Raw genomic sequence first — 26694 nt, forward strand, 5'->3', positions numbered from 1 at the left:
TTTTTTTTTTTTTTTTGACTGACAGCCTGCTTCTAAAGGGCACGGTTTTGATTTTGTGCCCGGGCTGGGGATGTGGCCATGGAGCCCTGGGGGACCCTTGGAGAAGCGGGGTGAGAAGGAGAGGCTGGACATGAGGAGGGGTTGGAGCTGCTACCCTCTCTCTGCCCTGCAAAACCCTCTGACATTTAAGTGCCTTTTGGATGCTTTAGAGCCAGATCCATGCAGACTGAGAGGTGGAGTGAGGCAGGACACGGAGCATCCCAGCGCATCTGCTGGGTGTGCGCACCTCCTCCTTCCTTGCGAATGGGGGTGGTGGAATTAAGCAGAGGGTTGGATATGCCAGGTCCTGCTCATGGCTGTCTGAATGAAGGGGCAGTTTCTGTTATGCTTATTTTCTCATTTATTATTTAGAGCCAATTCAGCCCAAGCACCAGAAGCATGCAGAAACAGCCAGGCCCTGACATCCTTTCCTCTTTCCTCTCTCCATGTCCCCAGTGGTGTGGACCAGAGATGGGTTGAGGTGGCTGGAATGCACTTTTTGGGTCAAAACCCAGCCCCATGCACCTTCATAGAAAGCACCACCCTTCTCCGCCTCACAACACCAACCAGGAGGATGCTGCTTGGGCTTGAGTGAGCCTAATCTTTGGTGTCCTTGTGCTGTGGGTGAATCCGGGTTTAAGAATGGAGGTTTAAGAGCCCTCTCCAAGTTTGCAGATGAATTCCTCCAAAGATGAGCCCCTGCACAGCCCCTGGGGGTATATGTCCAGGCTGACCAGAAACATCCTGGCAAGGTTATCCCTCAGCACATCAGGAGAGTCAGTCTGAGTGTGTGGATGGACGGCAGGCATCAATTGTCAAAGGATAAAGGCTTTATTTATTAAAATATATATTTTTTTATTTTCTTTGCAGAGCACCTGCTAAGCTCTACGTGATGCGAGGCAGGTAACCAGTCCCAGGGCTGTATCTGACCCAACACCCCCGTAGCACTGGCTGAGCATGCTGACAGCTTTCCTTTGTGGCTGCAAGGGCTCAGGGCTGGAGCAGCCTCTTCTCCACAGCCCCCTCGGGTGCTGCCTCCAGGTCGGGCTCCTCCAGGTCGCTGGTGAGGTCCAGGAATACCTGCAAGGCACCACAGTGGAAACAGCCCAGTTATGGCTAAGGACTGCTGGTACCAATGTTCCTTGTGGCCTGGTTTTGTTCTTAATACATGCAGTTTCTGATCTTTCCTATATTATATCATTTCTCATATCTTATATGAAATATGTTTCCTTTATGTTCAGCTTTCTCATATAGAAAGATTTGAATCAAAACTGTTAAGGGCTGATTTTTTATTTTATTTATTATTTTCCTCTGAAAGATCAGCACCAGTTTGTTATTTCTGGAACTTATTTAGAAATCAACAAACATGATTTTTTTTTTTTTTTTTAATAGCTTTCCAGCCATTTAACACCATCTCTCTGGAGCATTCCTGACATTTTCTTTCTCAGTCAACATACCTGTTGCAAATTGTGCAAAGACAAGCTGTACTCCTCAAGCCTGAAATTCTGTTTAGCTGCAGAGGGATGGAGAAGGAATCTTTAAAAACCAAATCCGTATGAGCATTTTGAAAATAATCTTCATACTAAATTGTTTGTTTCCTTATACCCGCTTCTAGCTTGGAGAAAGACTGGGACAGAGGTAGTGCATCTTCCATTGGTATCTTGTAGCTGAGCAAAGAATAAATCCTGAAAAATAAAAAAAAATGAACCCATCACAGTGTAACTCAGCACCAAGGTTTAGGGGTGCTTGTAGGGTTGGGTGCTCTTGGGTAAATGACTGAGTGGGGTCAGTAGGAGCAACAGAAAATCCCAGCATGTGTCCAGGCTGGTGTGCAGCCTGCCGGGTAGCGACCTTTCTTGCCGAGCTGCGTGGGGGAAGAGGCGCAGAATTTCAGCGTGGATAGCATCGCTTTGCCCCGCGTCCTTCAGTTTGACTTCCAGGTAGTAACTTGTGCCAAACCTCCTTCTTAGCTCCTCAAGGGAACCGATGTACCTGCAGAGGAGGGAAAACGGTGCTTAAACCAGCTTAAGCGGCAAATAAAGCATCCACTGTATATAAGCAGGATATGTACTTCCTCTAATTCATCAGCTAAATATGTGTGTATATATATATAATATATATGTATTTATATTACATTTATTATTATATTTATTTATATCTATTATATTTTTATATTTATTATATGTATTATTTATATATTATATATACTTATATTTGTTTGCGCTGCCCAAGCACTCTGTCTCTTTACAAAAGTATGTTCATTACATACCAGGGACAAACCAAACTAACATTTTCTATCAAATTACATAATAATAATAATAATAATAAATAGATTATAGACTAAAATGAGGCTAAACTGATACCAACCGAAGCTGCCCTGCCACCAGCACGGCCACCCGGTCACACAGCGCCGCCTCCTCCAGGGAGCGCGTGCTGAGGATGGCTGCCCGTGCCTTGCTTCTCACGGCGGTCTGCATCGCTTTCCTGGGGACAGAGGGATGACGTTTACCTCCCAGCACAGCCAGAAAGAACAGAATTATTTAAAAGGTTTCAGTTATCCTGCTTGAAGATGACACGTGGCTGCCAGTGCTACATGGCACTTTGTCATGCATCCCTCCAGATTTTGCAGATTCAGGTAAATCTGTTGTTGAAGAATGACAGCAAGCACTAAGGCTGTATGATGGAGAGTAAGAACTACCTATAATTTTTTTCTCATGCTCTGAAGAAACAGGAGTTTTTGTCTTTTCTACCAAATGCATTGTTTCAGCTGGAGTCTACTCAGGTTTTCTTGATGCGCTACCATTAAGATTAAATCTGATGGTTGGCAAAAGGCTTGCTGCCTGCTGAGTAAGGAGCCCAGTGAGTGGTACCCAACCCCCTGTGCATCAGGAGGAAAAAGGGAATAAATGTCTGTCCTCTGCCACCGAGGCAGAGCCCTGTGCCTGCCTAGCAGTCCCAGAACCATGAGGGTCAGATCCGAGCTGCTACGTTCCCATCCCAGTCCTGCTGCTCACCACAGACAGCGCTGCCCTTTCACATCCATGCCCACAGACGGCTCGTCCCACAGCATTACAGTCAGGTTCCCCAGGATGCTCAGTGCAAAACACAGCTGGAATGTGAAAGACATGAGGTCAGGCTGGTGCTCAGTCTGTCGGTACAAATGCACTGAAACTGTGGAGCTGCCTGGGATGTCTTAATCCCTGGAAATCTCCTAGAAGCTGAAGCTTTTGATTGCAAAAAGCAGGAGGAACTATGAAGTAAACCCTCCTCAGGTGTTCTTGGTTAACATTTTAACATCTCAAAACAGCTTTCTCCAGGCACCCAAGTGTGTCGATGATCTGAGAGTGGTTTTCCATCCCGTTTGCAGGCAGATGCACACCACAGGGCGTGAGGAGGAGATTACCTTGTAAATCCAATTTGTGCTAGGATTTATTAAACACAAAACATTGGGAGGGGGGGGGAAGTGTAAGATCCTGCCAGGCTGGATTCAAAAGCTACTGACAAAACCAAAGCATGCCAGGAAGCCGCTCGCTGTTTGCGCTTCTGGCTTAGAGGGAAGTGACTGCCTTCAAAAAGCCTAAGGACCTTCCACCAGCACATTGAGTTTACAGAAATTTTAAATCAACACTGAATTTTAGCCTTCAATCCAAGACGAAAAGCTTTTACAACACCAAGGAGTGCATTCTGCTCTCCCTGACACCCGTGCCAGGAACCCAGCCATGACGGAGGCTTTCTGTGCACCACGCTCAAGGAAGACAAGGCAAGCTTTGAGCCTTGCTCCAGAGCCAAAGCCCAGTCTAGCACATACCTTTCTGGCTTCTCCAACAGGCAACCTCCTAGCTGGGGTGTTTAGATGCTTCTGGAGATCCAGGTCCTTTGCCAAACTGTGAGGGTGGGAAGGAAAAATACTGAAATTCAAGGCTGTGAGTGCAGCTAATGGGATAAGTCAGTTACTAATGCAACTGGACCAAAGGAGAAGCAAGTTGAAATGTTTTCTGAAGATTTTCTAGATAAACTAGGGTGAAAGTCTTCACAGACAAGGGATTGAGAACAGTACAAAGCAGCAGGTAACAGCAGAAGAGAGCCCATCTCCCCAAGGCAAAGAGGCCCTGAAGGCACCGCCTCTCGTTCGCCCTAGCCAGATTTGTCAGCAGAAAACTCTTTTCCTGTCTTAAATCTCCGGAGAGAGGAAGGACGGCGAACTGGAATCATCTGGCTGTGTACCGGCTGATGAGAACAGCTGCATCCTCTTTCCTCATCCCTCTCACGGCAGCGTGGGCCTCCAGATGCTGGCGCACGGAGAGCTCCGGCCAGAGCGCGTCCTCCTGCGGGCAATGCCCCAGCCCTCCCTGCCCTGGGGGGGAAGAGGCCTCGCAGCCCTGCAGCAGCACCTGCACAAGACACACACCTCTGCAGTCATGGGGGGTTGTTTTGGGGTGAATAACGAGCCCTTTGGAAAGGGGGTAATGTTTTCTCCTGCGCTACGGGGACGCAATGTGGTCCTGATGGAGGAGGAAGCCCAGCATCACTCAAGATCATCTCCAGCTGCTGCAGCTTCTCCTCATCTGGATCCGTGTTTGTGCAAAACCAAATGGTGTTTGCTGCCATCACACCGCGGGTGAGAGTACCAGCGTGAGACTCTCATCTCCTAATAATACTTTTCTATTTCAGACATTCGGTCCCAAATCTGTAATAGCAATGGTATTCCTCCCCCCCCCCCCCAGCACATGTCGTTAATCATCGTGCACATAATTAAGTGATGGATGGTTACTGACCCAACCCTGTTCACATTCGTTTTCAATTTCCTGGTTTTGCAAGGCTTTTTATAGAATGTTATTTCTTTTAAAGATGTGAACATTTCTTACAGTGCTTGTGAAATATCAAGTAGGGTTTCAAATCCAGACTGAAGATTTTGTGTAGCTCCAATCCATTAGTCTCTAACCCTGATGAAAACTAGAATATGCTTTATGTGTATCGACACTTTCTTCTTTCTTCTGTCTGTATCCAGGGTTGTGTGCACATAAATCCCCTGATTTAAGGGCTGTGTTACCAGCTTTTCTTATGACATCCTTCATTAATGAAGGCATCAGGGTTACCCCAGTCGCTCCAGAGGAACCACCTACCTCCCCAGCAGTCAGTGCCGTGTCTCCAGAAATCATTTGTATAACAGTGCTCTTTCCAGATCCATTGGGTCCTAACAGACCTAGTACTTCTCCTGGAACAAATATGCAAGAACAGTTAATGATGATAAATATTCATAAGCCCTTTTCTCCTGTGTGCCAAGCAATGCCTACAAGTTAAGTAGGAGGAAGGGATATTCATTGAATTATCCCAGCAAAATGAAGCCCAGAGTACAGGAGCCCAGGTAGAGAAGATGCTGCTTGCACTGGGTCTGGTTGCACACAAGGAAGGTCTAATAAATATAAGGTCTCCAAATACGACCTTCACACCAGATGGACATTGGGAGAGGGGAAAGAGAGCATGGCAGCAATGTATTAGAACCTTTTTTAACACTGAAAGAGAGATTTCTGACAGCAACTTTCTTCTTTTTCTTAAACATGGAACAGGCCTTCTTGTCTTCGTACTCCTTGCGCAGACTGTTGACAATGATAACCGCCTCCTGCAAAGAGATGGAGTGAGAATAAAAGCTCTCCTCCTCCTGTCCCGTGAGACAGCTCAGCTGCTCTTGCCATCAAGCATGGCTCTTTAAAATCTCTAAATTATACATCCAAGTAACAAGGCAACAAAAAATAAAATAAAAAAGCAAAAGCAGAATGTGAATAAAAGCTTTGTGCCAGTAATTCCTGCACTGATTTCTCTCTGCCACCAAGGGTCAATGGTCTGGATGATGAGGAGTGCTCCAGGACATGGACAGTCTGTCCGTGGAGGTGTGTGAGCTCAGAGCAGGCAGGCACGAAGCTGGGGAGCAGGAAGACAGCGAGGGCGGTGCTCAGCTCACCTGGGACTGCAGGGAGCCCATGGCACTCCTCACCCTCTCCCTCTCCTCCTGCACTTCGGGGGCCTCCTGCCCTGGAGGGTCCTTGTTCTGCTGCACCACGGCTCGCTGCCGCCGGATCCTGCAGGAGAGGATGGGGAGGTCCAAAAACACTCGGGGTTAGCGGGTGGCTTTACAGGATTGTTCCCTGGGCAGCATTGGTGCAGTGCCCAGCACATCTTTGAGTCCATCCCACAGATGGCAGTTCAAATATTCGTTCATGGTGTGTGGGGGGGAGACCACTGATATGTATGAGAAAATAAAGGCCAACTTCAGCTTGTTTTACATTACTACTATTGACTAGTTCCCTGCTCAACAAGTGCCAATGACCTGGTCATATAACGTACACCAGGGAGATGTTTTGGCATCTGACTGATAGTTCAGTCCTGCCTGTTAATGTTTGACATCTGAATACTTCTACAAATATGTTTTACGTTGGTCACACACTGCTGGTGGCAGAGGAGCAGAGAGGTTAGCAGATGACCCCAGCCTGGTGGAGCTTCAGGAAAACTCTGTCCTGCAGAGAGCAATACTTGGTGCATTTGGAAAGGAGGCAAAATGCTGGACTTCAACTTGTAACTATTAATTTTGCCAGCTATAGCGAAATGTCCTGAAATTTCAGCAACAGCATAATTTAAAAAGCTCAGGTCACATTTACTATTCTCACTAGGACATTGCAGTTTAACTGATGTTCTGTTGCAACACGCTGGGTGGGACTGTGCCCGCAGACACACTCAGGGAAACTCCAGCAAATTAAATCTGAAACTGCAATGACCCAAAGGAATAAAACAATTCCTCCCTCCTTTCTCAATCTCCTCCTTTCTGGGTAAACTGGTTAGAACTAAAAGGGTGGGCTTTGCTCAAACTTTGCAAAATACTTTTGAGCTCACTTGTGCTCTCCCACTGCCATCATGGGTGACTGGGGGGGGCATCAGGGATGCCCACTGCTCCAAGGCACCCAGGACACACCTGAAGATGGGATCGTGTCCTGTAACTGTGTCTCCGTATTTCATCTCCAAACAGCGCAGGAGAAACACAAAAATCAGGCAATGGATGTAAGGCTGAAAAACAGTAACAAATTAGGTTTGCATGGAGAAAGATAGCAACACACTCAATTAATTTTACTTATAAAGAGATGCATGGACCCATAATTTACTTCACCTATTGGAAAGATAATCATGCAGATCCAAAAGGCAAAGAAGTTAATTAAAACATTATGTACATTTCCATCTCATATGCAGATCGTTTGAGAAGCCTTGACTTCACGCTGCAGTTTTAGCTCAGTTAACCAGCACCCTAGCAGACTCTCTAAGGCATCCTACAAGATCAGATCTCACATCTTTCTTTTGAAGAAGCAGCATCAGACTGGTTAGTTCATAACAGCTTCTCACAAGTTGGTTGAAGTCTAAGCTCTGCCTTCTATATCACCTCCGCTTCATCCCCCCACCATTTTCCACATATGATTTGGCGTCTTGGGGTCACGAGACAAGCCCATGATTACTTGGCTGTGCCTCCCCCACCGACATTTAAGATGAAACTTTCTGCACAAAACACATGCTTTACTTTGGGAAGATTTATGAGAGCCCAGTGCAAGTCCATCACATTAGAACAGGCAACTGTTCCAAAATAGTTATCATCAAATTGCTCCTTACTGCAAAGACAGCTATGAAGATGTTATTCAATGGATCAGGAATATTCATACTGTGAAACATCAGGGTGTGCTACAAGGAAAAGAAAAAAAAAAAGAATTAAATCAGTCAATTACAAAAACTCCTTAGCACAGTGTGCCACAGCGCAGGACTGGAGCAGGTGTGGGATGTAGGGGTGCATGGCTTTTCTGCCAGTTGGGAGAAAGGAGCTTTGATTTCTATTTATTTTTCTGGTTTCATACTTCCTCAAAAAGCTGTGACTTCCATTGCTACAGCTAATTCAGAGGTGCCTCAAACCGGCTAATTTAGACTGACCTTTTCCATCATTTTGTCTCTCTTCCCACCAATCTCCATCCCTCCAGGTCTCCCATTCTACTGCCTGCCCCTCCCATTCTAGCCTGGCTGCCAAAAGGCAGCCATTGGCACAGCTTTTTGCATCTAAACAAACAAACAAAAACCATTCAAGTGAAGGATCAACAAATCCCTTCCTTCCTTCCCCAGCCTGGACCTTTTCTTCTCCCATTGCCTTTTCTCACTCTTTTTTCTCAATCTTTTCTCAAATCCTTTTTTGAGATTTTTTTTTTTTTTTTTTCTCAATTTTTTCTCAATCTTTTTGGCAGTTGTTGCTTTGGGAGAGGAAATTTGGAAAGCAATGTGGAAGTGAGGATCCCAGCACACTGTTCTGGTTAGCACCACAAGGACCATTATTGAGTCTAGTAGGATATGTACCCTTAATGAGTAGCTCAGCGAGCCCAGCAATGGAAACAAAGGAATCAAAGTGGAGAAGGTGATGCAGAAAACTTCATCCGAATAACTGATCATGAAGAGAATGAAGTTCACCTGGAATAAAGTCAAAAAAGTATTTCCAGTATTCAAGTATTTCTAAAAACTGGGCTATTTGCCACTGATTATTCTGGGGTTATTCCGCTGAATATCAGTATGTTTGAAGTGAAACCTCAAGAGACAAGGTGTGGAAATCAAACATTTCAGAGTGCAGATTCACTTTTCTTACCAGAATGAAGATGAAAGACCAAAGGTAGCGATTGCTCCGACCCTTGCGAAACTTAAAGGCGATTAAATAGATGAGGAGGATGAGAGAAAATCCATAACCGGCGGTGCAAACGATCTAGAGAGAGAGGCTGATGTCACCAGCAAGGAGATGGATGCGGATGCACCAAGTCCTGCTTACAGCAGCCCATTTTGGTTAAAATACTGAATGCCTCTGGGTGCCCAGGTTCCACCTGGGCATGCTCGCGGTGAGAGGAGGGAGGGGGATTTGTGGGTGCCCACCCAGTGAGAGCTCACCATGGGCAGGATGGTGTTGGAATGCAAGGGGCAGGAGTGGCTGAAGAGCAGTATGATGCCAAACAGGATGCAGAGCAGGGCCCAGAAGAATGGGACATCCACCAGTGCCTGCCCGCACCAGTATGCTGAGGGGAAGAGCCCTGCGAGCCGCAGCTGGGCACGAGCCTTTACCTGTGATGGCAAAGGGGAGAAGGAAGGGAGCTTGGCAGGGCCCCAGACACTGTTCCTGCTCCTCCTCCTCCTCCTCCATCGCCCTCATTCATCCCTGCCCCAGCGGAGTCTCCCTCTCCCTTCCAGGCACTTTCAATTCTTAGCTCAACTGCTGTTAAAAAACACATCGCTCTTAATAAGAAAAAAAAATAAAAGTCTTCCGCCTCCAAAATCTTTGTTAATTAACACCCAAGTTGTTCTGAGCACACGCTGGCTCCCGGAGATGCAGGCTAACATATTTTGGTACAACGCTGTGTTTGAGTAGCTGCATTTCTTCCAGTACCCTCCCTAGAAGTCAGCACACGAGCTGCTGTCCAGAGCCGTTGCATTTGCATTCCCTTCCCTTTACGCAAGACCGTTTTCAGGACATGCTTTTTACCTTGTAATCCTCCATGCTGCTCACTGCGAAGTGAGGAGGCAAACCAGAAGCCAAAATCAGCATGTGGCTGAGAGAGATGAAAAAAACATCACGCTTCATTTCTGGGCTGTTTCTCTACGAGAAAGAAATTCCGAAATCATCAATGATCAACAGCTGTCTGGGGAAAGCCTAGCTAGCTCAATGCTCAAAGCATGTTTGCAAGGGTAGTTACGGTAATTCATTTGTGCTTAAGAACACGAAACAATAAACAAAAGCATTTAGCATCTTAAAATTTGCAAGAAATATTGGGATTACTGTAAATCATGGAGAATAGGCACCATCTTTTTGATACTGACACTTGTCAAATGGATGCAGAAGCAAGGGGGAACCTGCAAATATTGCTGCTGTATTCCTCCCTTATTGCCACATAGCACAAGCTGGAATTTCGTATGGTATTTAAGCCCTATTAGAAAAAAAACACTGCAGAAGAAATTCTCATTAAATAGGCCTGGTATTGACTGCTGAGAATGACCCTAATGACTGGCCAGCTGGACTGGCTTCCACCCGCCCAGCCCTCATCACTCCAACTTGGCTATCTGGAGTCATTTTCAGCAAAAGACACAGGATGCTCACAAAGGATAAGGAGTTGCTCCAGGTGCGGATGCGTGCAGTGGAGTTGAAGAGCCTGAGGAAGGAGTTGCTGAGGATGTTCACGAGCACAGGGAAGCAGTTGATGGGCTCTGCGCCGCACATGAGCGTGTATCGGTAGCTCTGAAAGCACAGGAGGAAAGGATGTCACCTTCATGTCTGTAAGAGGTGTGAGGAGGCACGGATAATAGTGAAGATTTTAGAGAAAAGTGATGGCAAATGCAGTCAGTTTTATTAAAGAGTGGGAACTCAGAGACCTGGCTGTGTGCTAATAGGTACTGCAAGCAAAATGACTTAAAAAAGCAATAATTTCTGGAGAAAAGTAGGATGACTTGCATTAATACTTTTCTCTAAAGATCACTATAATCCTGAATTCCCATTAACAAGATTACTGACAGTATTTAATGTGTCAAATAAATATTCTCCCCTTTGTTGTTCTGTGTATTTCCCTGTACCCCACTTAGACATATTTGAGACGCTCCTGTTGACGTACGGGATGAAAGAAGAAAAAGTATCATTCACCTTGCCTTCCAGGGATATTTTTATAGCTCCATTATGTAGTTGCAGGCTTGTGATGTTTTTCTCAATAGCTATTTCTGGCATTATGCTTTGAAACTTCAAAGCAGCAATGAAATCCTCAATTTCTGATCCTAAAATCAAGTCAAGAACAGAAATTAGAATAATTAGATTTTTAATACAGTCTCTTATAAACAAGCTCCCACTTGCAAAGCAGATGTATGTTAAAAAACTCATTTAGAATCTGGGCCAACTTATATTTTCTATATTTTTTTCCTGTATGAACTAAACTTTTTAAAGACAGTGAATGTTTCTGCAGTTATATGATTTTTTTTTAATACTTAGTTCATTATTTTTTTAAATATCAGCTACTCAGATATCACCACTAAAACTGGATTTGTTTTTGCTCACAAGAAAACACCTCCCAAAGCCACAGATGCATAAAGGAACGTACAGAAAGAGGAAAACAAGGCTGGTCTATCAGCTCTAAGGGGACTCAGAGTGGTCCAGAAAGTGAACCAACATCACATGTCCTTCTTCACCTGTATCATTGAAGATGAGAAGATTTGTCGCCTTGCTTTGAATTTTGTCTCCAGTGGGATGAAAATAGAATCTGGCAGTCAGCTCTGACATTCTGGAGCTGTCCCATAAGTGAAATCCAATGACAAGCATAAGCATCGGAAGGATAAATACTCCAAACATCAGCAATCTAGAGGGAAAAACAGACCATGAGTGGGTCCAGGGGAACTCCACCTTTAACTAACAGAGTGACTCATGTGGCAAAGGACAGGGAGAAATTTAAAACTGGGGAAAACTTAAGCAATTCACAGCTCTACCAGAAGTTCTAACTGTCCTTATTACTGCAACATTCAAGCAATTGCCACCTAACTCTTAGCTTCCAAATACTTTTCCCTCAGTCACCCCAGGGAAGAATCAAACCCTTTGGGAAGGCCCAGACCAGCACGAGGGGTGCAGGCTGAGCCCTGTACTTACAAGGCCCTCAGAAGCTTTCCTTCATGCTTTAGTTTCAGGAAGCGAATTCTCATCACAGCGCAGACTTGTTGCCTCCAGAGCGCCATGCCACTTGTGGCGGGGCTCATCACTTCAGGATGCACCTCGAGGCTCTGGTCCCTCTCCTCCAGGTCTCCGTCTGCTGCGTGTTCAACACGAGAAACAACGTTATCCAAAAAGAGCTTTCAAAGGACATGCTTGTAAGTGCAAACAACCAGCAAGGGTCCTCTGTTCTGAATAGAGGAATGCTTTTGTTTTAGTCAGAAAAGAAACAATGACAGAGAAAAAGGGCCATAATTTACCCAGAACTGATTTATATAAGTGAATTGAAAGCGGTTGGACCTAGACTCATGTGTCTACACATGCAATGTCTTCACTGGCCTTGGAAATTGCCTTCTGACTTTTTTCTCTCTTCCCACCTCCTGGTCTGGGCAGTATACCCTTCAAATCCTTTACAACATCACTCTTCAATTCTTGTGTTTAAAAGCTCGTTGTAAGTCGAGACTGAATCACCTAGACTTCTCTGGGAAGATAATTGTCACTAAAGGAAATCTGAATTTTTATACAACTGCAATTCTTGACCTGACAAAAGCTATGACAAGTCACATTCAACAGAAACTTACATATATATTTTTTAAACTGAACACCCAATGCAGAACCTTAATCATGCCAAACTTGCAAAGCGGAATCAATATTTTACCTTCGTGATCAACGGCTTCCTTGCCCTCCAGCTTCAGGAAAGCATCTGCCAGGGTCATCCTGCTGACCTCGTAATTCACAACCCCCTGCAAGAAACCGCTGTCGAGGTGGCTAAACAGATCTGCGTGACAGAGAGAGCCAGGCTCAGCCCAACAGCCAAGGCTTCTTTAGCAGAAGCTCAGACTGGCATAATTAGCATGATTAATACTTTCTAGTATTCATATCACTAAGCTCCATAATGTAAAAGCCATTGCAAAACAACCATACTCTTTAGAGGTAGGTAGTACAAAATTCAGAGTTCTCGATTACCACCAGCCTTCCTGGTGGGCGAAACCTCATCCTGAAACCAGAGAAGACTCAGTAGTTTTTAGTCTGTGGATTAATTGGTGCATTTTCTTTTGTTCACCTGCAGAGTTAATATTAGCATGTTCATCAGAGGCTTTCTTCAAGGCTGATGCTCATGCAGCTCTGGGCTCCCTAATCCTACGCAGCACAGGCAAGGGAACATAATTATGACCTTCACAGCAATTTTGCATTCTGCTTCTCCCACCACTTCATTTCCCATTACAACCCTCATGCAATGGCAGGCTGTTGTTACCTGGGAAGCTGTCAGTGTTTTCCAGAGGTAGCAAGTAACACAGCTCATCCCCACTCCGTCCTTTGAACACGGCATCAGGGATGTACTGCCTGACCAGGGAGGATGCAACCTCAGGGTCACACACATCATTTATGCGCATCCTGTTTGTATTAAAAAAGCAATTGCTATAATATTAAATAAGAAAAACAATGCTTGCTTCGTCCCTATAAAAGACAAAGCCAGCAGTCATTCTTCAAGCCATAGGCAAACCTCCAAAACTAGGCAGTGTTTCAGTGGGAATTTATTAATAGACGTCTGCAGTGCCCCTGGTTTTACCATGCAAGCAAGAAATAGCTGAGGTTAAGAATATTAATCCTGGCCAGCACTGCTAAACCAAGAACACAGAAATTAAAATCCGGAGAAAAGCAACTTTACATTAATGCTGCTGTACGTCACTCTGGCACCACAGAGTATGTGGAAACTGCAATTCTTCTTACTCTGGTCACCTTTTGGCTGCAAGGGAGGTTGCAAAGTCATGTTAGCTACATGCTCCGAGCTTTCAGGATTGGGTCCAAAGAAAAGCAGCTTGCTATCCAAAGCAAGATATTTTTGGCAGCCTCAAAAATCTCCTAACATGAATTGTCAAGATTTCTAATACTCTATATAGAAACTCCTTGGAGACACAGCCTCTATGATAAAATACACACGTTGCCTAGAAGCTTTTCATAAAAACAGTGATGACCAAAAAGAAAAGGATTTACCTTAAGTGATAGCCAATTCCCCATTTTCTCTTCAAGTACAGAGATGAGCCAACACACTCTAATCTCCCATTTGAGAGGAAAGCCTTCCGATCTAAGGAGGTATGAATACGAAAGATTTAGGGGGGATTTACAGCAGTGCAGTAGATTGACCTTATTCTGCTCCTTCTGAACTCAACGGATATTTTTATAATGAAGTCAACAGGAGTAAAGTCAGGCCAGGACTGGAAGTTTTTTTTTTTTTTTTTTTAATAAAAACAAAACACCAAAAGTGCTGCCTTTCACCTAAGCACCAAGATTAGTCTTTTACTTACTTATTCTTACTGGCTTATAGAAAATTCCCCAGGCAGCCCAAGACAAATAAAGACATAGGAAAGATATTAATTGGAACAACATCCCCAATTGCTCTGCGTGCAGCTCGTGGTAAGCCCTGATTTAATGGAGCTGGGCACAGGATGGGTCTCTGAAGCACACCTCGCTCTCAGACACGATGCACCCAGCAAGCCCAGACCCCACGGGGGCTGGTGGGGACCCCCTAGTCCTACACTGCAGCTGCTCTCAGGGTGGATGCCTGGGCTCACCAGCGTGTGTGTCGGCCTCATCCATGGACTGGGTGGTGAAGAGGATGACATGGCCGGCCTGCCGCTCCTTCAGGAGGCTCCACACGTGGTGCCGGGAGCATGGGTCCAACCCGGCCGTCGGCTCGTCCAAAAGCAACACCTGCAAAGAGGAGTGAGATCAGGCTGCCATGTGTCCAAATTGCCATTTCCATTGCCACTTATCCTTGTTTCGTGCTTTTTGTGGTATCACTCAAAGGATAAAATGCATCCTCAATGGCAGCCATTCTTATTGCTCTTTTTTTCTATTTCATTGTTAATACCTTTTTCATTTACAAGGTTCTCACTGACCTGGATTCCTTGATCCTTCTGGCAGCCAAGTGAGTCACTAGGTCAGCAGGCTCTCTGAGTGCCAAGGGCAAAGTACACGTCTGTCGTCCGAACCAAAATGCAAAGCTATGTGCTAAAACAATACCCATTTTGTGTGTGCAAGTATGACCGGTGCTTACCTGGGGATTCCCTAAAATTGCAATTGCAAGAGACAGTTTTCTTTTTTGTCTCCCACTCAGAGCATCAGCGTGGATGTCCTGAAGGCCAGTGAGGTCCAACTGCACCAAGACTTTCTGTACCTTGAGAACGAATTAAAATAAAGCATGCAACATTGGTCATATTTTGATTCATGCATGGCTACACACAATACAGAAGGGTATGACTTCAGGATTTAAAACTTCCCTGCTTTAAGTGGATTTGCTGTGAGGTAAGTTCTGCAAACCTGAATTCTGACTCTCATCACATAAGGATAAGAAATTTTAAAAAATACTCCCCTAAATCAGTGATGCTCTAATTTCTGCAGAACAAGATACTGGTGATAATCTAGAATATATCTCACCAAACTGTCCAAATGCTGTAGGACAGAGGTCAGCGACCAAGAAGCACATACCAACCTCTTGCTCTGTTTCCTTCCACTGAATCCCTTTGATGTGAGCAAAAAGTCTCAAGTTTTCCTTCACCGTTAAGGTTTCAAAATGCAAATTAAATTGCGGGCAAATCCCAACCATTGCCTGAATTCCTTCCATATCCTGCACTTCAGATACCTTGTAGTTGTATATTGTTGCAGAACCTGCACACAGGAATAAATAAAACAGATTTCATACTGCACAATCCTCCCCAATTGTAAGGGGAAAGCACACCGTGTTCACACCTTTGCTATTAATTCCAGCATTGAGGGTGTTTCTCTCAAAAAGTAATGCTGTTCCAAAATACTTCAAGTCTCTCCCTTAAGAACTAAATTATATTTCCTATTGATTAGCAGCTCATGGAAAACATCAGGCCATCCAGATGGAGACATAACCATCTGCATATGCTTGCACACACGAGGGATGTGCTAGTGCTGAAGCTGATGCTGAAGGAGCACTGACAATGAGCCAGACTGAGTGACCGAAATAAAACTTGGCTTTTTGCTTCTTTACCCCCTTAAGCTTGCAAACCAGTCAGCTTCTCCTCTTCTGCATTCAGGTCCTACCTGCTGAAGGCTTGGAAAATCCACTGAGCAGGTTTAAGAGAGCCGTTTTTCCAGATCCGCTGTGCCCAAGTAATGCAGTGATTTGGCCTTCATAAATGCTGAAGGACAAACCTAGAAGAGAAATATGGCAATATTAGGATGGAAGTTTGTGAGGCCAGCAGACTTGTGCATGTAGCTTGTTGCCAAGTCTGCCGGAGGAACATTTTATCTTTTGACACAGATCTGAAAATGTGTGTTGCATGTTAATATTTAAACACAAAACATTGATTTTATTTTCTACAAGCTTCATAGCCTTTTATTTTGGCATGACTCAAAAGAGAGCCCCCACAAAAAGAAGAGCCCATAGCCTCATACCTTTCCAAGATATGAGTGTTCAGGAATTATTTTAAAGCAGGAGATACAGAGTTTGCTATCCGCATTCCTTAAAAAAAAGGCTCATTTTGGATATTTTTTTTCACCCTATGTAAACCTTTGAGACCACACTGATATTTTCACTGTCACATGGTGTTCTTGTTAAACAAAGGCATTTAACAAACTTCTCGGGGCTGTGCTATGATGATGCCAACCACCTGCACACCTGTGGCTGGCAAATGAGCAAATGCTTAGAGAGCAGGGCTCAGCCCATGACAGCAGATGTAGCTCCAGCCAGGGACCCAAAGCCAGTTTTTTTTTTCCCAAATCAATTTACACATTATGAGGGAGAGCTGAGAGGCGATTTTTCACAGCGGCTCCTGGCTGAAAAACCCATGGATTTTAAGGAGGCTTCCGCTATTACAGAAGTAATAAATAATAATTTTCCTGGAGTGAAAAGGCAAAGATGATAACCTTATAGAAATTTGCCAGTCATTTACCCTGGCAGAAATAACCATTGCATAATTATGCCTCCAGCATTGTTAAAATGCAATAAGTACATCCAGTGTGTTTCAAAACAGCTTGGGTTCATATCTAGTGAAAAATGAAATTAAAGCAATTGCAAAACCTCTCTTACCTCTTAAAGCTTCAGTTTTCTTGTCCTTCTTCTTGTATACTTTTTTTATATTGTTTAGTCTAAAGGAAAGTTAAGCAAGCTGTTACTACTGAATCCCACAATTTTGGCACGCTTCCTCTGCCTCAAAATAAACTTTGAAAACTAGGCGAAAAAAAAAAAACATTTCTCAACCTCCTCCCCGGGCTGGTCCTTCTCGTCACCATCAGGGGGTAGGGTAATTCCATCTGAAGGGATGACCTGGTATGATTTGTTTGGGAAGCTACGAGCCATTCCCCTTATCTGTCCTGCTCAACCAGCTCAGTACACCCTTCACCAGGCAACCCGGCCATGCCCTCCAGCCAAACCCAGAAGGCAGCAGATGTTTTTCATGCCTGCAGAGCTGTTACCTGATGGCATCCTTCCCCTCGAAGCCTGGTGGCATCGGCTCGGTGTCACAGCTGGGGACAGGCTGGTGGCTGCCCACGCTGCCAGCTCGCAGCCCCGCACCCTGGCTCCCATGCTGAAGCCAGTACGACGGCCTCAGGAAGAAGGCAGGAGGGTATGGCAGCCCGTACTTGCCTAAATCAGAAGCAAACAAGGTGAAATAGAAGGCCCAAACTGCTGTGTGGCAGCTCAGCTTTGTCCATCTACAGCTGCAGAACAGAGCCCCTGGGCGGTGTGGAGGGAGGGGTGATTTTTGCAGTTTCTGCTCGCTCATCCCTGTCTACAATGCAGGCAGGCAACAGTCAGAGCAAAGACCTCAATAGTCACCTCAGCCCAAAATGCATACAAAAATTAGAACATCCTTCTAAACCTAGTGGTTAGGGCTGCTGGAGTAGACCTAGATGGTCTCAGTGCCTTGCCAAAGGATTTCAGGTTCCTTTTGGAGCCTGCTTTTGAGGCCAAACTGGGTAGCTACTTGCAGCCAGCTGCTGGGAAACAGGATTCTTCCCAAAGTTTCTTCACAAGCAATGTAGTAAATCCAATTTGCTGCCCTTCACGCAATGAGGCACAGCCTTTGCTGCTGCAATGCCATCCTGCACCTCTTCCCCATGAGGGGGCTGGGGGTTATAGAAGAAAAATAGAAGAATTTAACTTTTTTTCCTTATGTTTCTACTTACCAGGCAAAACCTTATCAAAATAGATGGCCAGCAGCAAATACAAAACACTGTCTAGGGCCAGTATGATGCATGGGTTAAGGAGAGGGTACAATTCTGGTTCATATTTTTCTAATTTTATAACCTAGGAGGGAAAAAATAAAAAGCACAAATCAGATGCAACACTCTTTAGACAGAGACACTGCATGCAAGCTACAGCTGTGTAATCATGGCATGTTCTCCACAAGAAACTCATGCCCACCTGAGATCACTGCTGCAATCATTTTCCAGAGCTGGAAACTTTATATATATATATATATATAATGTACATTTACACAGAGCTGGCAAATTTCCTTGTGCAGTTCAGGTTCTAACTATGTTTGTTAGGAACTAGCATGCACTTTTTAAAGACGAATTTTGGTTGTACTAAATATTTAGGGTGGAGGGGCAATTGTGTCTCTATGGCAATGCAAATTACACATGGCAGGTACTCCTCCAGCTGGCAGAAGCCTGCAGCAAGTTTGCTGTGAGCTGAGCTCCCCTGATGGCTTTATTTTGAGCATACCTTTGAGATGCCAGCTATAAAGGTGAAAGGACTGAAGAGGCTAAAAATCCACTCCAAAGATGGGGGCACTTTTTCAAATATTGTCATAAAGCCCAGTAATCCAAAGATGACGTGAAGGACAAATCCCACGAAACTGGCAATATTAGGCTGCTTTAGCAAGGAGCTGAGCATGAAACAGAAGTGAATCTGCAGCAGGGAAAAACAGGTCTTAGCAGGATGCATTTCTGTTTGTGATTAAGGAAAAAAAAGAAACATATAAAAATCCAACAAGCAACATTAAGAGACCCAGCTGGGTTCCAGTTGTCACTTAGAGATGCACACAGCTTCTCACAAGGATTATTTCATTTAGCAGTCAGCTTGGATATTCAGGGCAGGTCTATAGGGATGGGCAGACCAGACCCAGCTCTTCCTCCCCATGATGCAGCCTCAGCCCCACACAGCACCAGCTTTCTCATGCCCACTCATGTTACCACCACTCCTTGCTCTGATTTTAAGTCTAGATCTCCCTAAATCAAAGAACAGGAGTGGTATATTGGCCTACAAACTGTAGCAAGAAAGTGCAGTAATGGAGAGGTTTTTGTTTCTTTCTCCCAGCCAGGGAGTACTCTGTACTCTGTTTTAGATGCTTTAATTAGGAAATGGAAAAAAATTTGTACATCATTAAAAAAAAAAAAAAAAAAAAAAAAAAAGAGAAAAAAGAAGGCAGACTTACAGATGCTATGCCATAAAAGAAATAAAAGAAGTACATTTCCAAAAAGTTGCGATCGAGGGTGACTCCGTTAATCGTGATCGCAGTCATCAGACTGGCCATGATTGAAATATAAATGGTGTACAGGAGGCTCCAGGACAACCTGCAAAGGAAGGCACAGCTACTGTTGCTTCTGTAGGTGTCAGCACCTGCCAAGACACAGCCAGTTCAAGGTGCGCCCTTCTTAATTCGGACCCAAAGTAATTCCCAACCATGGCTCCACCTGCAGCTGCCCCACCAGAAAGGAGCCAAGGAGCCTTCCTTGCAGGAGGAGATGCTTTGTGGTCCCTGCACCACCAAGGAGGGGAGTGAGGAGGTGCCTCGCAGCCACCCAAACCTCTGCAGATGCAGCAACACCAGCAAATTGCTGCTGAGCTCTGCAGCCAATGTTACTCATCCCGGTGCTTTCCAAACAACTGGAAATACCCATGCTCAGAAGGCTTCGGAAGTAGAGCCTTCCTGTTTTGGTAGACCCTACACCCCCGCAAGCTTCATCATCTCCAAAATTTCCCATTTCTTCACTTTTGTTGTTGTTGCTGCTCTCTGCATGTATCAGCCTGTTCCTGGAGGCGTGCAACACCTGGGCACCAAGAGCTTTGCTACACGAAGAGTGCTCTTTCACTGCCTCTTTTTTTTTTTTCTTTTTTTTTTCTTTTTTTTTTTTTTGAGAGCTCAAAACAACAAACAACCAAATCCTGCATCAGAGCAACGTCCTTGGAATCTGAGCTCCTCCAGCTGACAATAAAAGCAGCGAAGGTTTGAAGCAAAGGCTTCAACGACGTACAGAAGCCCCCTGCCCGCTTGTCCTTTCCCCTGCCTACTCCCATCAGGCTTACCAGAAGGCAAGGTCTTGCAAACCCATGGCTTTCATCAACACCTTCAGCTTCTTTTTCTCCCTGATAACTTTCACTGAGAGAAAGTACATATATGGGGAGAAACACAGCACGGCATAAATGATGAACCAAATATAATCCAACTTGTAGACAGGCTTGATGGAGTGGGATTGCAGACGCACGCCGCTAATTGATTTCATCTCTTCCCAGACAGAACGGTTGGTTTTCATCTGAAGGACAGAAGTGAGCCATTAATTTTATTTTCTTTATTTTCTAAACAGCCAAATTTGGAAAAAATAGCCTTTCGTAGGCATTAAACTTACCAGTTTTTCAAGAGCAATGTTAAGTTTAATAGGGGCAAATTAGCCTCAAAATTTAATATCTTTTTGTACTGCCATGTAATAAACACTAATGTTGCCTTTGAGCTATAAGAGCAAGCACTGCCTACCAAACAGATGGAACAGAAATATAACAGAAGTAGTGAAGCAATTATAGTATAGCTAAAGGGCAGGAGCTTTACTGCTCTGTAAATACTGTATTTGGAGTTGATTAATTTTTCATGACGGAAGAATTTATCACTGAAAAATACAGTTTGGTCCATACTGAACATTTCACACTTCTTTTCGAAATGGGTCAATCTGATAAAAATAAAACCTGAAAGATAAAAATTCCAGCAATATTGTTTCCATTTGTTTTACTTTGAATTTTCCTGTAGTCCTGAAAATAATAATAATAAAAAAAAAAAAAAGAAGAAAGAAAAGAAAAAAGAAGAAGAAGAAAAAAAGAGTTTGGCAACAAAAAAATTTCCATGCTTTTTAACTCCACAAATGGACTGTCACCCTCTAAATCAGCATCAGCCCAGTTATTCCACGAGTAGGTTAATTTTCAACATAACTCAGGAAATCTCTTGCACCCAGAAGAAATATGCAACTTGCCACAATGATCCATCATTCTTTTCACTTTTGAATGACACTAGATATTTAAGAAGTTAACAGCCATGGGACTTTTTTTTTTTTTTTCCTAGTAAAGTTTCTGGATAGCTCTAGAAAGAACATTTTCTATCATGATCACACTTACTTCTATGACTGCTGCATCAATGCTGGACTGCAATGATAGGAAGCCCACATACCAGTACGAAGGGACCTTGCAGAAGTTTAATGAATAATTGCTGCAGGTATCTGTGGGAAAGAAAGAAAATGAAGCATTTTATCTACATATTTTCATATATATATGGGTACATATTTATATACATACATATATGTACACACACACAGATATGTATACATGTGTGTTGAAAATGTATTTGACCCAAGAGTCAAGAAATCAAGATTTAGTACTACTGAGCCCGGAGCAGCTGTTTTTCTCCCAGAATAATGTGACATGGGGAGTCAAAGGCTGTGGCTCCCTGGTTTCCTCCTAAGTGAACAAAACCTCAAAGTCTAAATAAAATCTTTCTAGAAGCATTTAGCATATACAGCCTTGAGCCCTTCTGAGTGGCATGGCAGCACAGAGATCCATCTATACATTTTCTAGGGTAAAATCAAGTTCTCTGGTTTCATTTATTTTTCTTACCAATGTGTTCAAAGGCTTCGTTCGGAGACACCACACTGTAACTCTGAAATCTGAGATGGTAGGAGAAGTCATCCTTAAAAACCACACCGATAATGTCATCACCGAAATTTTCTCTTGTGTCCAGGATTTCCTCGTTTTCCACCTCTTCTACTAATGCACCTGAGAACAAACACCACCACAGCAGAAACTCTGATTAGCAATGCACCCACACGAAGCAGCAGCCACATCGTGTGCTCTTGTGAATTGGGATTTGGGATGTCCAAGCCCTTTTAGCTAGTTACCTGTCATCACGGAGTCTGAAGCCACTTTGCTCATTATCTGCCTGGTGGTGTTTGTTACAGGTGTATACATCAGCGTCACTCCTGTTGCATTAAAGGCAGGATCGTCTAATCGCCCAAGGAATTTATAAGGGATTTCTTGCCGCACAGAGTGGTCTATCATACTTGACGATATTTGTATTATTAAGAGAAAAACCGCACATGTAATCCATTCCTAGGAGATGGGAGAGAAATAAAGGTGAGTGGCAGCACAGTGGTTTGGAAATTGGGTGCTGTGGGAAGAGGTTGGAGCTGCTTCAAGGACCGATCTGCCTGCATGGTCCGGCTCATCCAGCCACGAATGCTTTCTTCCTGAAAATGAGCTATTTTACAGGTGGAGTAATTTTAAAGTATGAGGACAGCTCTGAGTGAAAAACCATGTTTTTTTAGTATGGGAGCCAATAGGTGGACATCACGAGTTGGACATTGTGTTCTTCTGGTCAGCGCGGAGATGGGATCAACAACACACAGCAACAAGCTGGCTTTGTCTCAACCCTTGTTATGCTACAATATTGTAGTGTCACGGGAAGAACCGCAACTGTGGACGTTTTCCAGAGAGCCACATAACCAGCTGAGGCTTCTCATGTATCACCTAGAACAAAAACAATGCAGTGCAAAAACAGTTGGTAGTGGAAATCCTAACTTCCCTTTGGAAGGACAGACACTTGCCTGGAAAGTTTCTGTTTTCTTCCTCCGCACCAGCAGAATGTTTTTCCATAAAAGAGCCCAGGTTTGCTGGCTTATTTTTGAGGCTTTCTTGAATATTCTCTGCATTTTCCCACCTAGGATGAAACAAACAAACAAAAAAGCATTTAGGTCATTGAAAGTTAATATATTTACTTGGGTAAGCTCCTCTTTAGAGAAATCCAATAGCACTCCAAAGGTCCAGAGCTTTTCCACATGTTACAGTTCAGACACCAAGGAGAAGTTCAAAGGAAATGGTGTGGGATCACACGTGAACACAGGGCTGGGGGTCAGCCCCATCTGCCTCGTGCTCATTTCCAGATTCAGCCTGTGTCTTCCTCAAGAGGTTTGTAGGAAGAGGCTTTTAACTGGCTGTAGTTTGATTCTTCACCTACATGAAGTTAACAGAGAGAAGCTAACATGAAAGGATTGAGTGGTTAATGGAAGAATATATATTTTGTTTGCTTTTAATGCAATTTCTCCAAATGCTTAAGATTCTGGATCTGCCACCACAGCACGAAGGCCAGCTGCTGAGTGCAGCAGTTCTGGCACATGCTGTGCATGCAGCTGAGCCTCTGATCATGCATTTCTTGCAGGGAATTTGTGCCATGCCTTAGCCATGCATCGGTAAGCCACCGCCCCTTTGCTCTAGATGGCATAACCAGACAGTGAAACACCCGCTACATACAGGAGGCCAAATCAGAAACACTGCTTAGATGCCAGAAATAGCCCAAATGAGATGCTGACACCATCTCCTTTAAGTGTGCTGGCAAGAGCCTGATTTTTTTTTATTTTTATTTTTTTTTTTTTTACCCCACCTCTCCCCTCTCAAAAATAATTCATTTCTACTCAAATGCTATGTCATAAAATCATAAGTCTAATATAGCTGGAGGAGGGTATCGCTAAGAAAATACAACCTGTTTCTTTATCTTCTCCTAAATACTGGACAGGGAAATACTGGAATTGGGGAATATTTATCCCAGCTCTAGCTTCAACCACACAGCCCAGCAGCCAACATCCCGTGCAGGAACAGCGGCAGCTTCGTGGTGACTGCCTGCACGACCTTCCCAGAACGAGAGCTGGGCAGGGAACCTCAAAACACGTTTTTGTATTTTAGCCGTTTAGAAGGGATGAAACCAAAATCAAAGCAACCTCAAAAGCATTGTGCTCCGTTCCCCTCAGACATCGCTTCCTGGATTCATGGATCGGGCAGCTGGAGTTAATAAATGATTCCACTACTCCATTCCCCTCATTGTTTGTTTTTGGAAGGACTAAACATTTGTATACTCCAGGGGCGATGGATCCCTGTTTACCCTCTGATTATTAGCACAAAGATATTTCCCTGCTGTTTGCCCTGCCCGAGGCTTTCTCTCGCGCTTCCACATCGCAGGCTAACGGCAACTGGGAGGTGATTTCGAGGAAGTGCTACTTGCTTTTGGCCAAGCCTGGATTTCACTCGTGAACCGAAAGCAGCAGCTCAGCTGAGGCTGGGACACTAGACAGAGATCCACATGGGGGCATTCGGATAACAAGGAAAATACAATGGTCCTTTAAAAACTACGCTGACTCTACTGATGTTAACAAGCTGTTACAAAAAGGGATCAAATAGGAAACCCCAAAAAAATAAATATCCAATTAAATTTCTACTGGTTTTAATTTTATTTTTGCTTCTGGAACAAGAAACAAATACACATTGGAAGCTGAAACATGAAGCTAGAACCAGATAAATGGTGATGTCTACAAATGTTGCATGAACTTCATCAGGAAGAACTTCTGTGTAAAGCAGATACCCAAAGACACAAAACGTAAGCAGGAGAGATGCTTCTGAAGGATCTGAGATTCAAAGCTTCAGATTCAGAAGAAAGAAAGCAGAGATGTTTTGGGGACAGCAGTGCTGAGAAGCCTTAAACCAGTAAGAGCATCGCCTGTAAAACTGAGTATCTCTGGAAATATTTCCTTTTTGAGTGCTCAGTAAATGAACCCAAACTTCATGTTCTCCAGGAACACACTTCCTAGGCATGGCAAAAACTTCTGCTGTGGTTCTGTGTCTTGCTATGCCAGAGGTAGTCCCGGGAAGGCACATCCCGTACATGCACCTCATCCCTTCACTTACCATCGCAGGGATTTCCTACTTGGAACCTCCTCAGATTTTTTTCCCTCTAATGTAAAATGAACAGAGCATATCACAACTAACTCCTAAAAGCAAGCTGCTCCTCAGCATTACTGGCAGGAAACCCTTGATGCTGGCTGGGGAGGGATAAAGGTGAGCTGCACCCTGTGCTGCCATGAGGAGCTGCCGATTCTCCATGTACCAAAGCTGAATCCCCACGTGGGGAACGTGCTCTCTCGGTGCCCTCCTGTTTGTGAGTGTCTGCAAACAAAAACTTGCAGCTGGCCCCTGCACAGCCTTGTATTTACTGCCTGATAAATACAGGATGGGCTTGCACAGATTCTGCTCTAACACAGTTCTTCAAATAATTTTTTTCCCCAACTTTGCACTCTAGAAAAAGAGTGCTAAGCCTGTCCCATATCAAAGTTTAACTCTTTAATTTCCCCAGAGAAGTGAACTTTGAGGGTTCCCATCTTTCAAAGCCTTCAGTAGCAACGCAGGACCGCAGGAGGGGAGGGAAGGGAGGCAGGGTCGCCGGGTGCTCAACCTGTGGTGCTCAGGGCATCCGTGGCAAGAATCAAAATCCAGGAGCACCCAGAAAAGCCTCTTTAACTTTTTGATGTAAAACTCAGTGTTTGTCAGAGAACAGAGCTGGAAAGTAGAGCTGTGATACTTTTAGCATAACACTATTAAAATAACCAGGAAAAAAGAACCCCTCCACGAAGACACCCCAGGTATAGTTTTTCACTTCCAGAACAGAAACAGGGACCCCCTTACCTGGTGATGTGTTTTCCATTAGAAGTGCATCTCCAGCAGCTCCGAGATGTCTGGGCTCGTCGTCTCGTTGCAGTCCTGGAGAGGGTTCAATGCTGAGAGGCAGCCGGTGGCCATGCCCCTCTCCAGCCTGACGTCAGAGTCCGGTCCCGGCGGTGTTGGCGCTCCCATCGCTGCGGGGAGGAGGTGATGACCCCGGTGAGCGATGCCTGCAGGCAGCTGGCCTGGGCTGGGAGCTACGAACCTTGCATTTCGCACTACGTTGTGTTAACAGGATGCGTGCATCGCGTGGAAGATATAATAGCATGTTTCCGCCAGGCTTTCCACGTGTGCACTCATTAGGCAGTATTAGGGTGAGCAAAACCAAAGTCAGAACCTAAACTAAATACCAGCTGGTTTAACATCGTTTTTAAGGTTTAAGGAAGTTACTTGATTTTTTAAAAAAGTTCACTTGATTTTGCCACATTAACAACAAAAGGACACTTTCCAGCAAAGCAGCTCCGAGGGAAGACTGCTGACCAGCTCAGCATCTGCTCACACATTTACCTTTGCCCGGGGTTCCCAAGTGCTGCTGCAGGTGCCAGGGAGAAATGCAGAGCTGTGGGGACTGGGATGGGTGAGCTCAAGATCCCAGTCGCATGACAAAGAAACCTCGACCCTGCCAAGCTCCTCTGCAGGGAAAGCTTCGCTGCCTGCTCCCCATCGCGCCCAGAGCCTGAGTCAGCAAGAACTTCTTCCTCTGCCAGGGCAAATCTTCTGTCCTAGCACCAAAGGGACTTTTATTTCGTGTTTTCAATCTCCCTTTTGTTGTTAATATTTTTTTTTTTTTTTTTTTTTTTTTTTTTTTTTTAGTTTCCACTCCTTTTAATTGCTTTCCCAGCAGCTGCCACGCAGCTGGAATCAAGATGGGGATTTATCTTTATTTTTATTTTTAAAAATAGATTTCCAATGGATTTGCATTCCAAATAGGGAGGTGAGGAAGCCAAATAAGCCAGGAAATCCAAGTGAGTCGGAAGGGAAATAGTGCAATCACTCAAATAGTTAAGAGAAAGTAATTTCACTATCCTAGAACTTCAGCAGCTTGAGGAGACTGCATCTGCTTTGCAAAATTGAGTGAAAACACAGAAACAGCCTGGTTGTTGCTTAACAAGGGGCTGCAGCTCTTCTGTGGCTGCCAATTCAT

At 44.4% G+C, this 26694-nt stretch overlaps 1 protein-coding gene across 1 annotated transcript; it reads right to left on the reverse strand.

Annotated features, from left to right (window-relative positions):
* Nucleotides 1-862: 862 nt before the first annotated feature.
* On the reverse strand, nucleotides 863-25650 carry LOC116496552 (ATP-binding cassette sub-family A member 9-like). Its single transcript, XM_032199732.1, has 39 exons — nucleotides 25515-25650; nucleotides 22613-22725; nucleotides 21908-22118; nucleotides 21627-21785; nucleotides 21132-21232; nucleotides 20058-20284; nucleotides 19186-19324; nucleotides 18474-18659; nucleotides 17933-18053; nucleotides 17219-17390; nucleotides 16833-16891; nucleotides 15845-15955; nucleotides 15267-15442; nucleotides 14832-14951; nucleotides 14347-14485; nucleotides 13769-13859; nucleotides 13029-13168; nucleotides 12432-12551; nucleotides 11714-11873; nucleotides 11263-11429; nucleotides 10727-10854; nucleotides 10190-10327; nucleotides 9578-9691; nucleotides 8989-9159; nucleotides 8696-8809; nucleotides 8413-8523; nucleotides 7687-7755; nucleotides 7004-7095; nucleotides 5999-6116; nucleotides 5542-5659; nucleotides 5163-5254; nucleotides 4264-4430; nucleotides 3848-3923; nucleotides 3054-3148; nucleotides 2407-2523; nucleotides 1891-2031; nucleotides 1645-1724; nucleotides 1497-1552; nucleotides 863-1119 (listed from the first exon to the last, which is right to left on the reverse strand). The coding sequence occupies exons 1-39, from the start codon at nucleotides 25531-25533 to the stop codon at nucleotides 1030-1032; spliced, it is 4818 nt and encodes a 1605-aa protein (XP_032055623.1). The 5' UTR covers nucleotides 25534-25650; the 3' UTR covers nucleotides 863-1029.
* Between the last annotated feature and the right edge of the window lie 1044 nt (nucleotides 25651-26694).

The sequence above is a fragment of the Aythya fuligula genome, chromosome 18, assembly GCF_009819795.1.
Source record: "Aythya fuligula isolate bAytFul2 chromosome 18, bAytFul2.pri, whole genome shotgun sequence".
In the NCBI taxonomy this organism is placed as follows: Eukaryota; Metazoa; Chordata; class Aves; order Anseriformes; family Anatidae; genus Aythya; species Aythya fuligula.

Excerpts from the sequence above, each read along its gene's own strand:
- LOC116496552 (XM_032199732.1), bottom strand. Across the intron at positions 14,486-14,831 it reads CAATTTTAGGGAATCCCCAG|GTGTTGCTTTTGGACGAGCC; the intron begins GTAAGCACCGGT and ends TCCTCTTTGCAG. Across the intron at positions 2,524-3,053 it reads AAAGGGCAGCGCTGTCTGTG|GAAAGCGATGCAGACCGCCG; the intron begins GTGAGCAGCAGG and ends CTCTGTCCCCAG.